Raw genomic sequence first — 12,500 nt, forward strand, 5'->3', positions numbered from 1 at the left:
AATAAATAAATCCATGTCATGACCCCTTTAATCAGACTTTGACACAGCATAATGCCTTTACACAAAAACAGGATTTTGAGCAGGCACTTAACTCTGTTGTGTAAAAATGCCTATAAAAGTCTCAAAGTTTATTCTGACTTTGTTGACAAATGAATTGAACAGGAGTTCTCAAGCAGATCTAATTACCTTGAAGAGACAGAATGGAAAATCTCCTGGTGAAGATGAAGAGTTTATTCACAAGTGAATGCATCTTTAACAGCACAGGACATTATTACACAGAATAGATCTGTTCACAATAACAGGAAATCAGCGCTGGTCAGGAATGATCTGACCGCTGAATCAGAATCAAACATGCCAGAGAGAAGACAAAGCACCGAATAATTCATCTCCAATACTATTTCAGTTATTATTCAGTGCTATTATTGATTTGACTGCACTGACATTATTGGATAAGAATAAACACAAGTTGAATTGAACTGATCTGAATGATGACTCTATTGTTTCTGGAGCTGCTTTACAGCTGCTTTTGAATTAAGCTTGTTTTATAATTGATGAGCTTTACACAGTTATTGAACTGAATCTTTAGAGATGCTTTACAGCTGAATTAAGCTTGTTTTATAATTGATGAGCTTTACACAGTTATTGAACTGAATCTTTAGAGATGCTTTACAGCTGAATTAAGCTTGTTTTGTAATTGATGAGCTTTACACAGTTATTGAACTGAATCTTTAGAGATGCTTTACAGCTGAATTAAGCTTGTTTTATAATTGATGAGCTTTACACAGTTATTGAACTGAATCTTTAGAGATGCTTTACAGCTGAATTAAGCTTGTTTTGTAATTGATGAGCTTTACACAGTTATTGAACTGAATCTTTAGAGATGCTTTACAGCTGAATTTGTCTCGAATTTGATGAAATTTACATCGTTGTTTTTCTGTATTGTAAAGTGCTATAGGCTACAATTAAAAGTGACTTGACTTGAATATATGAGCACATTCATGTCAAACTAAATCAATAAAATAGCCATAAGCGTTTAAAATCAGCTCTTTTTTAAAGTAATTTCTCAAGGAAACACTGATATTGCGTGAAATGTTATTTATTGTCAGATATATCGCTTTGGGAGGTTGCTTGTACACACAGCAGCAAAGCTCACAGTTTACCTGGAATTATTCTTTCATTTCTTAATCACGTATTAATAGAAATTAAAACTAAAAGCGCTTATTCCTCAGTTCGTGCGCGTGCGCATGTTTGCCGTGCCCGCGGCTAGAAGTCGCGCTCTTCTGTGTCACAGGCGCGCGCGCGAGATGAGAGTGGCGGACGCGCGCACGTCACGTCTGCGTCTGTGTGTGTATATTTGGGCTCGGTGCCGTGGGTCGTGTTTTACCGGATAAAGAGGAGCGGACCGATCGCTGCTCGCTGCAGTGGAGTGTGTGTTTAACTGTTCCTGTCACAGACGGTGAGTTAGCCGCCGCTAGCATCAAGCTAAAGCACGCGACAGCGCTATTGTCTGCTGCGCGCACGTGCACGTACATCTAGCTTCACCTCACTCTATCTGTCTGTCTGTCTGTCTGTCTGTCTGTCTGTCTGTGTATCTGTCTGTCTTTCTGTCTGTGTATCTATGTATCTGTCTGTCTTTCTGTCTGTGTATCTATGTATCTATCTGTCTGTCTGTCTTTCTGTCTGTGTATCTATGTATCTGTCTTTCTGTCTGTCTGTCTGTCTATGTATCTGTCTGTCTGTCTGTCTGTCTGTCTGTCTATGTATCTATGTATCTGTCTTTCTGTCTGTCTGTCTGTCTATGTATCTGTCTGTCTGTCTGTCTGTCTGTCTATGTATCTGTCTGTCTGTCTGTGTATCTATGTATCTGTCTGTCTGTCTGTCTGTGTATCTATGTATCTGTCTGTCTGTCTGTCTGTCTGTCTATGTATCTGTCAGTCTGTCTGTCTGTCTGTCTATGTATCTGTCAGTCTGTCTGTCTGTCTATGTATCTGTCTGTCTGTCTTTCTGTCTGTGTATCTATGTATCTGTCTGTCTGTGTATCTGTCTGTCTGTCTGTCTATGTATCTGTCTTTCTGTCTGTCTGTCTGTCTGTGTATCTGTCTGTCTGTCTGTGTATCTATGTATCTGTCTTTCTGTCTGTATCTATGTATCTGTCTGTCTGTGTATCTGTCTGTGTATCTATGTATCTGTCTTTCTGTCTGTGTATCTATGTATCTGTCTGTCTGTGTATCTATCTGTCTGTCTGTCTGTCTGTGTATCTGTCTGTCTGTCTGTCTGTCTGTCTGTGTATCTGTCTGTCTGTCTGTCTGTGTATCTGTCTGTCTGTCTGTCTGTGTATCTATGTATCTGTCTGTCTGTCTGTCTGTGTATCTATGTATCTGTCTGTCTGTCTGTCTGTGTATCTATGTATCTGTCTGTCTGTGTGTGTATCTATGTGTCTTTCTGTCTGTGTATCTATGTATCTGTCTGTCTGTCTGTCTGTCTGTGTATCTATGTATCTGTCTGTTTGTGTATCTGTGTATCTGTCTGTCTGTGTATCTGTCTGTCTGTGTGTCTGTCTGTCTGTCTGTGTATCTGTCTGTCTGTGTATCTATCTGTCTGTCTGTCTGTCTGTGTATCTATCTGTCTGTCTGTCTGTCTGTCTGTGTATCTGTCTGTCTGTCTGTCTGTGTATCTATGTGTCTTTCTGTCTGTGTATCTATGTATCTGTCTGTCTGTGTGTGTATCTATGTGTCTTTCTGTCTGTGTATCTATGTATCTGTCTGTCTGTCTGTCTGTGTATCTGTCTGTCTGTGTATCTGTCTGTCTGTCTGTCTGTGTGTCTGTCTGTCTGTCTGTCTGTGTATCTGTCTGTCTGTGTATCTGTGTATCTGTCTGTCTGTGTATCTGTGTATCTGTCTGTCTTTCTTTCTGTCTGTGTATCTATGTATCTGTCTGTCTTTCTTTCTGTCTGTGTATCTGTCTGTCTGTCTTTCTGTCTGTGTATCTGTCTGTCTTTCTTTCTGTGTGTGTATCTGTCTTTCTGTCTGTGTATCTATGTATCTGTCTGTCTGTCTGTGTGTCTGTCTGTCTGTCTGTCTGTCTGTCTGTCTGTGTGTCTGTCTGTCTGTGTATCTATGTGTCTGTCTGTCTGTCTGTCTGTCTGTCTGTCTGTGTATCTATGTGTCTGTCTGTGTATCTATGTGTCTGTCTGTCTTTCTGTCTGTGTATCTATGTATCTGTCTGTCTGTGTATCTGTCTGTCTGTGTAGCTATCTGTCTGTCTGTCTGTCTGTGTATCTATCTGTCTGTCTGTCTTTCTGTCTGTGTATCTATGTATCTGTCTGTCTGTCTGTGTATCTATCTGTCTGTCTGTCTGTCTGTGTATCTATCTGTCTGTCTGTCTGTCTGTCTGTGTATCTGTCTGTCTGTCTGTGTATCTATCTGTCTGTCTGTCTGTGTATCTATGTATCTGTCTGTTTGTGTATCTGTGTATCTGTCTGTCTGTCTGTGTATCTGTCTGTCTGTGTATCTATGTGTCTGTCTGTGTCTGTCTGTGTGTGTATCTATGTGTCTGTCTGTCTGTGTATCTATGTGTCTGTCTGTGTCTGTCTGTCTGTGTATCTATGTATCTGTCTGTCTGTCTGTCTTTCTGTGTAACTATGTATCTATCTGTCTATCTGTCTGTCTGTGTATCTATGTGTCTTTCTGTCTGTGTATCTATGTATCTGTCTGTCTGTCTGTCTGTGTATCTATGTATCTGTCTGTTTGTGTATCTGTGTATCTGTCTGTCTGTCTGTCTGTCTGTGTATCTATGTGTCTGTCTGTGTCTGTCTGTGTGTGTATCTATGTGTCTGTCTGTCTGTGTATCTATGTGTCTGTCTGTGTCTGTCTGTCTGTGTATCTATGTATCTGTCTGTCTGTCTGTCTTTCTGTGTAACTATGTATCTATCTGTCTATCTGTCTGTCTGTGTATCTATGTGTCTTTCTGTCTGTGTATCTATGTATCTGTCTGTCTGTCTGTCTGTGTATCTATGTATCTGTCTGTTTGTGTATCTGTGTATCTGTCTGTCTGTCTGTGTATCTATGTGTCTGTCTGTGTCTGTCTGTGTGTGTATCTATGTGTCTGTCTGTCTGTGTATCTATGTATCTGTCTGTCTGTCTGTCTTTCTGTGCAACTATGTATCTATCTGTCTATCTTGTCTGTCTGTCTGTCTGTCTGTGTATCTATGTAACTATCTGTCTGTCTGTCTGTTTTCTGTTCATTCATATTCAGTGTTTTTCAGTGTTTAAACATAATTATGGGAGATTGATTGAGATGATTGTAGTTCTCATGATCTGTTTCTGCATCTCGTGTGTCAGTGTGTGTTTGTGTGTGTGTGTGTGTGTGTGTGAGAGAGAGATGGTGATGGAGAAGCCGAGCCCCCTGCTCGTAGGACGCGAGTTTGTGCGGCAGTACTACACGCTCCTGAATAAAGCACCGGATTACCTGCACAGGTGAGTTCAGAGCGGTCAGAGCAGCAGATGTCAGCGATGCGCTCCGCTCACGGTGTGTGTGTGTGTGTCGTGCAGGTTTTACGGCCGGAGCTCCTCGTATGTCCACAGCGGTCTGGACTGCAGCGGGAAGCCGGAGGAGGCTGTGTACGGTCAGGCGGTGAGTGCTCCAGCCGTCTTCAGTGTTAACCCTCTCCTGTGTGAGACACTCTCTATGAATCCTGAAGAGTCCTCTGATCCTACAGCCAGTTACTGACCAGTGCGGTCAAGCTGAACCTCAGGGTCTGACAGATTTACAGGGTTTCTGCAGGTCTTACAAAGTATTTAGAGACTAAAAAAACCTAAATCAGAGCAGCACGCTTTAAAGGGGGCATACGATGCCCATTTTCCACAAGTTGATATAATACTACTTCAATTACACTGCAAAAAATTATTCTAGTACTTAGTATTTTTGTCTTGTTTTCTAGTATAAATATCTACAAATTCTGAAATTAAGATGCATTTACTTGACAAGTAAAATGATTTAAGATATTATGTCTTCTTTTCTGAAAAAAATATCCAAATTTTGTTAGTTTTTGCTTAAAACAAGGAAAAATATCTACAAATGGGGTAAGAAAAAAACGATCTTGTTTAGCCTTTGAATGAAAGAGCCCCTATAATGGATTTTTGAAAATGATCTTTCATGCAGTGTGTAACACCGCTCTAAGTGAATGAAAACATCCGGCAAAGTTTTAAATCTGAAAGTGCACCGTGTATAAAGTTATTCTCTCAAAAGAAAGAGTCGACTCTGAATCATTGAAACGAGTCGTTTTTAAAACCAATCCCAAGCCATCAACATGAAACATTAGCATATTGCCCGCCCACTTGTTGGTCTTTTCGCGTTGGACACAAAAAAAATTCACACGGATTAATGTGCAAAAGAGTTATAAAGACCATCACTTTACAATAAGAACTCATTAGTTAACCTTAGTTAATGCATTAACATTCATGAGCAGTAGCTACATTTGCTACAGAAGTTATTAATCTTTGTTAAAATAACACAACTCTTAGTTCATGTTAGCTCGAGTTCATTAAATAACAGTTGCTATTTTGATTTTAACATGTTATTAAATACTGAAATTAAGATTAATGAATTTTTCATTGGCAGTTTGTTAACTAATGGGGTCTTAATGTAAAGTGTGACCAAACCACACCGAATCAATCCAACATCTAGGGCATGTTGTAGTCCAGATTAAAATGTAAAACAAACTTTGAAAATAGCCTATTAAGTCTAAATATTTAAAAGGATAGTTCACCCAAAACTGAAAATCCTGTCATTAATTACTCGCCCTCATGTCGTTCCAAACCCGTAAGACCTTCGTTCATCTTCAGAACACAAATTAACATATTTCTGATGAATTCTGAGAGCTCTCTGACTCTCCATAGACAGCAAAGCAACTGAAATATTCCCAAGTTCAGAAACATAGTAAGAAAATCGGTAAAATAGTCCATGTGACATCAGGGGTTCAGTCATAATTTTACGAAGCTATGAGAATACTTTTTGTGCGCAAAGAAAACAATAATAACAATTTATTCAACAGTTTTTCTCCCCAAGTTACCGTCTTCTGCCATTTAGGAGAGCAGCCCAGAACGTAATCGATGTAATCAGCCTCGTTTACGTTCGGTAGAAAGGGCGCGCTTTATCCTGATCGTAAACCACGCTGATTACGTTGCTTTAAATCCTTTTTAGAAACAGAAAGTGGCAGCTGCTTTGTTTACAGGGTTTCCGGGGTAACGGCTGCATTTCTTCTGTTCCATCAGTGCCATCTGCTGTCAGAGAGAGATTGTGCTTCTCATCCAGCGTTTGTTTACATGAGTGCACATGCGTCTGTGACGCAGCATGCAGCGGTGTTCTGCATTTAACCAGCTGATGGGAAATGTATTCTTAAAATGCATTCTGAATAATTTATAATTAATAATTATTTACAGTATATTGAGGTGTCCGCGATAACAATATCGTGCATGTTCATTATGGTGATATATCGCACGCACACGTCTAGTCTGACTTTGCAATATGACGTGGTTTATAGGTGAGATCATGTTTGTGCAGTCTGAACACTGAACACAGCAGCAGTGACTGACAAGAGTGTGTGTGTGTGTGTGTGTGCGCAGGAGATCCATAAGAAGGTGATGTCTCTGCAGTTCAGTGAGTGTCACACTAAGATCCGGCACGTGGACGCTCATGCGACGCTGGGGGACGGGGTGGTGGTGCAGGTGATGGGCGAGCTGTCCAACAGCGGCCGGCCCATGAGGAGGTTCATGCAGACCTTTGTGCTCGCTCCGGAGGTGTGTGTGTGTGTGTGTGTGTGTGTGAGACGACTAGGGTTGGGTACCAACCCTCTACACTGTGAGTACATCACTGGCATATGCGACTAAATCTTCGCTCTGGGCGACTAAATGATGTCTAGTATTAGCCACTGGATAATAAATGCTCAGGTTTTACTCACCAGTGTGTGTTGGAGGCTCAGTATAAGTTTAGCACAGATATATTTTCACTCACCGAACACTGACTGAGTGCTTCAGAGTTTCACTCTCTGTCAAGCGATCGGTGATATCTTTCAGTTCATCTGAATGGATGCAAACTGATGTTGTGTACTTTTTCAGATATTTAAAAAGCTGTGCCATTTTACAAACATAAGAGATATATATATATAGATTTATTTATTTATTTACCGGTGCCAAATTTCCAAGAAGCGAGTATTCGATAAGACTCATACATTTCGATTCCGTTTAACGATTCCTGCATTCGCATTTTTCCTGCAAGCGCACACATCTGAAGATTGAACACGGAGAATACTGGTCCTGGTGTGGGTTCCCGGCCTGTGTCCGTTCTCAAACCGTTCCGTTCATTTCACTGCAGAACGTTCTGGGCCAGAACAGACTTCTTTCACAACTTGTTAGCAGTACGCACAAAATTACCTCAGTATAATCTCGTAAACGAAGTCATTTTTGTCTCAAGTGAACGTAAACATGAGAAAGAAAACATACATGTAACAGTATTTTTAGATCCATGTGCGTTCACGTGAATTTAAAACGTGCTGCCAGTTATTAGTGTTAATCAAAGAACAAAAGAAAATCATTCAATGATCTTGATTGAATGTCTTAATTTTTTTTTCTAAAATTTGTTGTTGTATTTATGCTGTTGCTAATAGATTTTTTTTCTTCCCGTTTTATTACTGACTTTTTACTTGTCTTTACATTTAGTCATTTAGCAGATGCTTTTATCCAAAGCGACTTACAAATGAGGACAATAGAAGCAATCAAAACCAACAAAAGAGTATATATATATATATCCACACTAAAGGTGGTGGATGGTGAAATTGTGATGAAGTGAAGGGTTTGTTGAAACCACAAGCAGTCTGTTAGACACGCTGAGATGCAAGCAGCTATTGTTGGATCATCAGGATGGACTGAGAGGTAGAGTTGAGTGTCAGCAGCATAGCAGTGATATGAAAAGCCATGTTTCTGAATGACAGAACCTAGTGATGCCATGTAGACAGAGAAGAGAAGTGGTCCAAGAACTGAGCCCTGAGGCACCCCAGTAGCTAGATGTTGTGACTTGGACCCCTCACCTCTCCAAGATACCTTGAAGGACCTAAATCTTTACCAGTTTAATGTTTGAAATTAATATTAGTCTAGTTGTCTTTGCTCTGGTATTTTTGTTAAAACCATAGGCTAAAGGTTCTCTTGTAGTGTTCTATAGGCTGCTGCTTTTTGCTCATGTTATTCAGCTGCAACAGAACACTTTGTAAAAAGACAGAATAAATATGTTTGACATCTAAATGTTTGACCTAATTGTTTATTGGATTTTTAAAATCTTATTGGAATCGAAACTAGGAATCGCTAATAATCAGAAACGATCAAATTCAAATGACACCCAACCCTAGTGACGACGGATGTGCTGTCATTGAACACTTCTCTGACACAGAGTGTGTGTGTGTGTGTGTGTTTTCGCCAGGGCTCTGCTGTCAATAAGTTCTATGTGCACAATGACATCTTCCGCTATGAAGAGGAGGTATTTGGAGACTCTGAGGCTGAGCTGGGAGGTAAATCTACAGAACACACGTTTCCGCCTGTGACACGTAAGCCATGTTTACATGCAGATGTGTTATTTAGGTCTAATGCATGTGCATGATTACAGCTGTGGCGGTCTGAGCAGAGGCGGATCAGTCTGGCTTTACATGGCATTGCATCTTTACACATCATATTATGAGCTCTTACATTTGTGGCCGGGAGTCTCTGTGATAACAGATATCTGATTATTAAACGTCAAAAAGCTCTGATTGAAGTAAATAAATGTGAGTGCTGTATGTTTCAGTGTTCAACAGGATTGCGTTTCAGAGCCGCTCGCAATCAGTGAATATCACATGAAGCTCCGCTGATGAACTGACAGTGTTTAGGTTATGGTTTTTATTTTATAATTTGTTGTAGATTGATATATAAGATGCATATTTTATGTCATATATTATCTGTCTAAATGAGCAGCTGGAAGTAATAAAGCAGAGACATTTCAAAACAAGAGTCCTATGCATTTTGGGCTCCTTTATGATTAAAAGCCCCGCATTATACATAAAATACTTTTATGTTTGGTTATTATTGATATTTTGTTTTGCAAGAAAATACTGTTTCAGTCTTTTTACTATTTAATTCACCGTGTTGATGTTTCTTGGTAATTGTGAAATTTACTAGCAACTTCTGAGTGAAAATTGCCACCAATTTTTTTCAGTGCATAGAAATGTCAAAATAAAACTGTATTTCAGGCTTATAATTAAAAGTCCCTCATTATGCATAAAATATTTCTTTCCTGGGTATTGTTGGTATTTTGGTGACACAATAAGCAGTATCTTGCATTTAAATCAACAAACTCTTGTATTTTTTTTCTCTGAACCGTCCCATGACAGGAAAGACTAAGAATATAATCGTCAACTTGATTTCACAGATACTATTTAAACTGATATAGACAATAATATCACAGAATTCAATAATGAAATGCCTTTAACTGAAAATTGAGTGTTTAATCTTATTATTATACATTAATGACACTCTATCCTCCAATCTGATACTGTTAAGTGCTTTGACACAATCTGTATTGTTAAAAGCGCTATATAAATAAAGCTGACTTGAATATTATTTAACACATTCAGCTTATAGATTTTATTAGTATCAGCACAATCTTTTGATTGCCTTTCTTTAATCACATTATCATATCCGTAAACTTTGATATACCTGATTTATTTTGAGCTTGTATGGGTTTGTGGTGTTAGTTTTATTTGTGTAGCTCTTAAAAAAAAAAAAAAGGTCTTAAATGAGACGTAAACAGTCTGCGTAAGTACCTGGCACTCGTGTAAGTGTGTGTCTGTGATCAGAGTCTGAGGAAGAGGAGGTTGAGGAAGAGCAGGTGGAGACTCATGCTTCCCCTGACCCGTCTCCGGACCGGCCCAGCAGCAGCACCTACTACGAGCCGCCAGCGCCGCCCGTCAGGTACCAGCATCAGGTCAACATGCGTGCTTTACAGGCTTCACATGCTTTACTGACTGTGATCGACTGCTCTGGTTTGTGTACTCAGCAATGGAGTCGAGGAGCAGCAAGACGAGGCAGTGCCTGAGGCGGAGCCAGAGCCCCAGCCTGAGGCCAATCAGGAGACTGAGGCAGAGCTTAACCTGGAAGCAGAGCTGCAGGCGGCTGAGGCGGAGCCAGAGGAGGAGGAGAAACTGCCAGAGGAGGAGAGAGGCTCCACCCCCAGCATCACTCGGACTCCGCCCCCTCAGACCCCAGAACCACCCAAGGTGAGTGAGTGAGTGAGTACGCGCGCGTGTGTGTGTGTGTGTGTGTGTTGACAGATGTGTAGTGTGTGATGATGTGATGGTCTGCAGGCGTTCTCCTGGGCTCTGGTGACCAGTAAGAATCTTCCTCCAGCCGGTGCTGGAGTCTCTCCTCTCGTGGTGAAAGCGGCCAGCGTTCAGGTACAGCACAGACAGTGACATCAGGGTATAACCGTCATCACTTATTCTCAGACGTGTGAGGCGTTCAGGAAGTTTGAGTGTTTTCTGTTCATAAAATGGAACTCAATGGAGTCCTGACATTCTTCAGAATAACTTCTTTTGTGTTTCACAGAAGAAAGTCAGTCACACAGGTTTGGAAGTGATGACAGATTGATCATTTCTGAATGAGCCATTCCTTAAATGCCATCTTACTTGGTCAGTAGCAGAGTTATTACAGTTAACTGAAAACAAAACTAAAACTATGAAGAGCATTTTCTACTTAAAAAAAAAAAAAAAAAAAATGAATGACTTTCAACTTATTTATTTCAGCTAGTTGCCAAGAAAATATTTGTCATTTTCAAGTAGTTTAACTGGATATACTACAACCCAAATTCTGGAAATATTGGGATGTTTTTTTTTTGAGTTAAACGAAAACTAAAATATTTTCAATTCACATGAGCCAATATTTTATTCACAATAGAACATAGATAACATAAATTTTTAAACTGAGAAATTGAAAATGAGCTGATTTCAAATTTGATGCCTGCTACAGGTCTCAAAATAGTTGGGACAGGGTCATGTTATCATGGTGTAGCATCTCCTCTTCTTTTCAAAATAGTTTGAAGACGTCACAGCGTCCGTGATTTCCAACAAGAATGTCAGATTTGGACTCGTCTGACCATAGAGCACTTTTCCACTTTGAAACAGTCCATTTTAAATGAGCCTTGGCCCACAGGACACTACGGTGCTTCTGGACCATGTTCACATATGGCTTCCTTTTTGCATGATAAAGCTTTAGTTGGCATCTGTAGATGGCATGGCGGATTGTGTTCACCGACAGTGGTTTCTGGAAGTATTCCTGGGCCCATTTAGTAATGTCAATGACAGAATCATACCGATGAGTGATGCAGTGTCGTCTGAGGACCGGAAGACCATGGGCATCCAACAAAGATCTTCAGCCTTGTCCCTTGTGCTCAGAGATTTCTCCAGTTTCTCTGAATCTTTTGATGATGTTATGCCCCGTAGATGATGAGATTTGCAAAGCCTTTGTAATTTAACGTTGAGGAACGTGGTTTTTAAAGTATTCCACAATCTTTTTACGCACTCTTTCACAGATTGGAGAGCCTCTGCCCATCTTTACTTCTGAGAGACTCTGCCTCTCTAAGACATCCCTTTTATAGCTAATCATGTCACAGACCTGATGTCAATTATCTTAATTAGTTGCTAGATGTTCTCCCAGCTGAATCGTTTCAAAATTTCTTGCTTTTCCACCCTTTATTGCCCCCATGCCAACTTTTTTGAGACCTCATCAAATTCATAATGAGCTCATTTTGTGGATAAAAGTGTAACATTTCTCCATTTAAACATTTGTGTTATCCATGTTCTATTGAGAATCAAATATTGGCTCATGTGATTTGAAAGTATTTTAGTTTTCATTTTATTCACATTTAAAAAAACGTCCCAACATTTCCGGAATTCGGGTTGTAAAATAACTAAAACAAAAATGTACATTGTTACGCCCTGTGCCTAGGGGTAGTAAAGATCGTCTCTACACAGGGCATAATAAAACTGGGTTGTGGAATCCCCAAGTACGATACGCTCCGGTCGATAATCAAACAAATACACTGTTGAATATCGCGTATCTTGTCAGTGTGTGCACTTGCTTGGCCATTTTTAGTGATTAATAGGAAAGTGGGTTCAGCTGAATTCTAGCAGTGATTTGTTAGATAGGCATAAAAAGGTTATTATACCGCGGCAGCCCTTGTGTGAAGCCCTCTTACTGTGAAGACCATCGACTCCACCGGGCTAGGACACCGGCACAGGATATAAGTATCGCTTTTTATTTTTATTTTATTTATTTTTTTCCTTTATGTGTTTACTATTGAACTGTTGTTGTATGCATTTGTCAATTTTATTTAATTTCTGTATTTTCTTAAATGGGTGTGTATAGATTATTTACAGTGTTAACTTTTAGATTTAGTTACTTTTTCTTATTTGTAAGTCGCTT

General features: G+C 39.8%; 1 protein-coding gene across 8 annotated transcripts in view; it reads left to right on the forward strand.

Moving 5' to 3' along the window:
• Positions 1–1,272: 1,272 nt before the first annotated feature.
• The window catches only part of LOC306859256 (ras GTPase-activating protein-binding protein 2-like), an 18,582-nt gene continuing 7,354 nt past the window's right edge, over positions 1,273–12,500 (forward strand). For 2 of the 8 annotated variants that reach the window (XM_079400207.1, XM_079400208.1), the window contains exons 1-7: positions 1,273–1,456; positions 4,341–4,475; positions 4,551–4,632; positions 8,470–8,557; positions 9,878–9,992; positions 10,078–10,297; positions 10,385–10,474. In XM_079400207.1, the coding sequence (XP_079256333.1) occupies positions 4,381–4,475; positions 4,551–4,632; positions 8,470–8,557; positions 9,878–9,992; positions 10,078–10,297; positions 10,385–10,474 (690 nt within the window). In that variant the 5' untranslated portion in view covers positions 1,273–1,456; positions 4,341–4,380. Of the gene's footprint in view, positions 1,461–4,340; positions 4,476–4,550; positions 4,633–6,623; positions 6,798–8,469; positions 8,558–9,877; positions 9,993–10,077; positions 10,298–10,384; positions 10,475–12,500 lie in introns of all 8 variants that reach the window. The other 6 variants (XM_079400204.1, XM_079400205.1, XM_079400202.1 and 3 more) reach the window with 5 other exon arrangements.

Source organism: Barbus barbus (assembly GCF_936440315.1).
Source record: "Barbus barbus genome assembly, chromosome: 40".
Classification (NCBI taxonomy): Eukaryota; Metazoa; Chordata; class Actinopteri; order Cypriniformes; family Cyprinidae; genus Barbus; species Barbus barbus.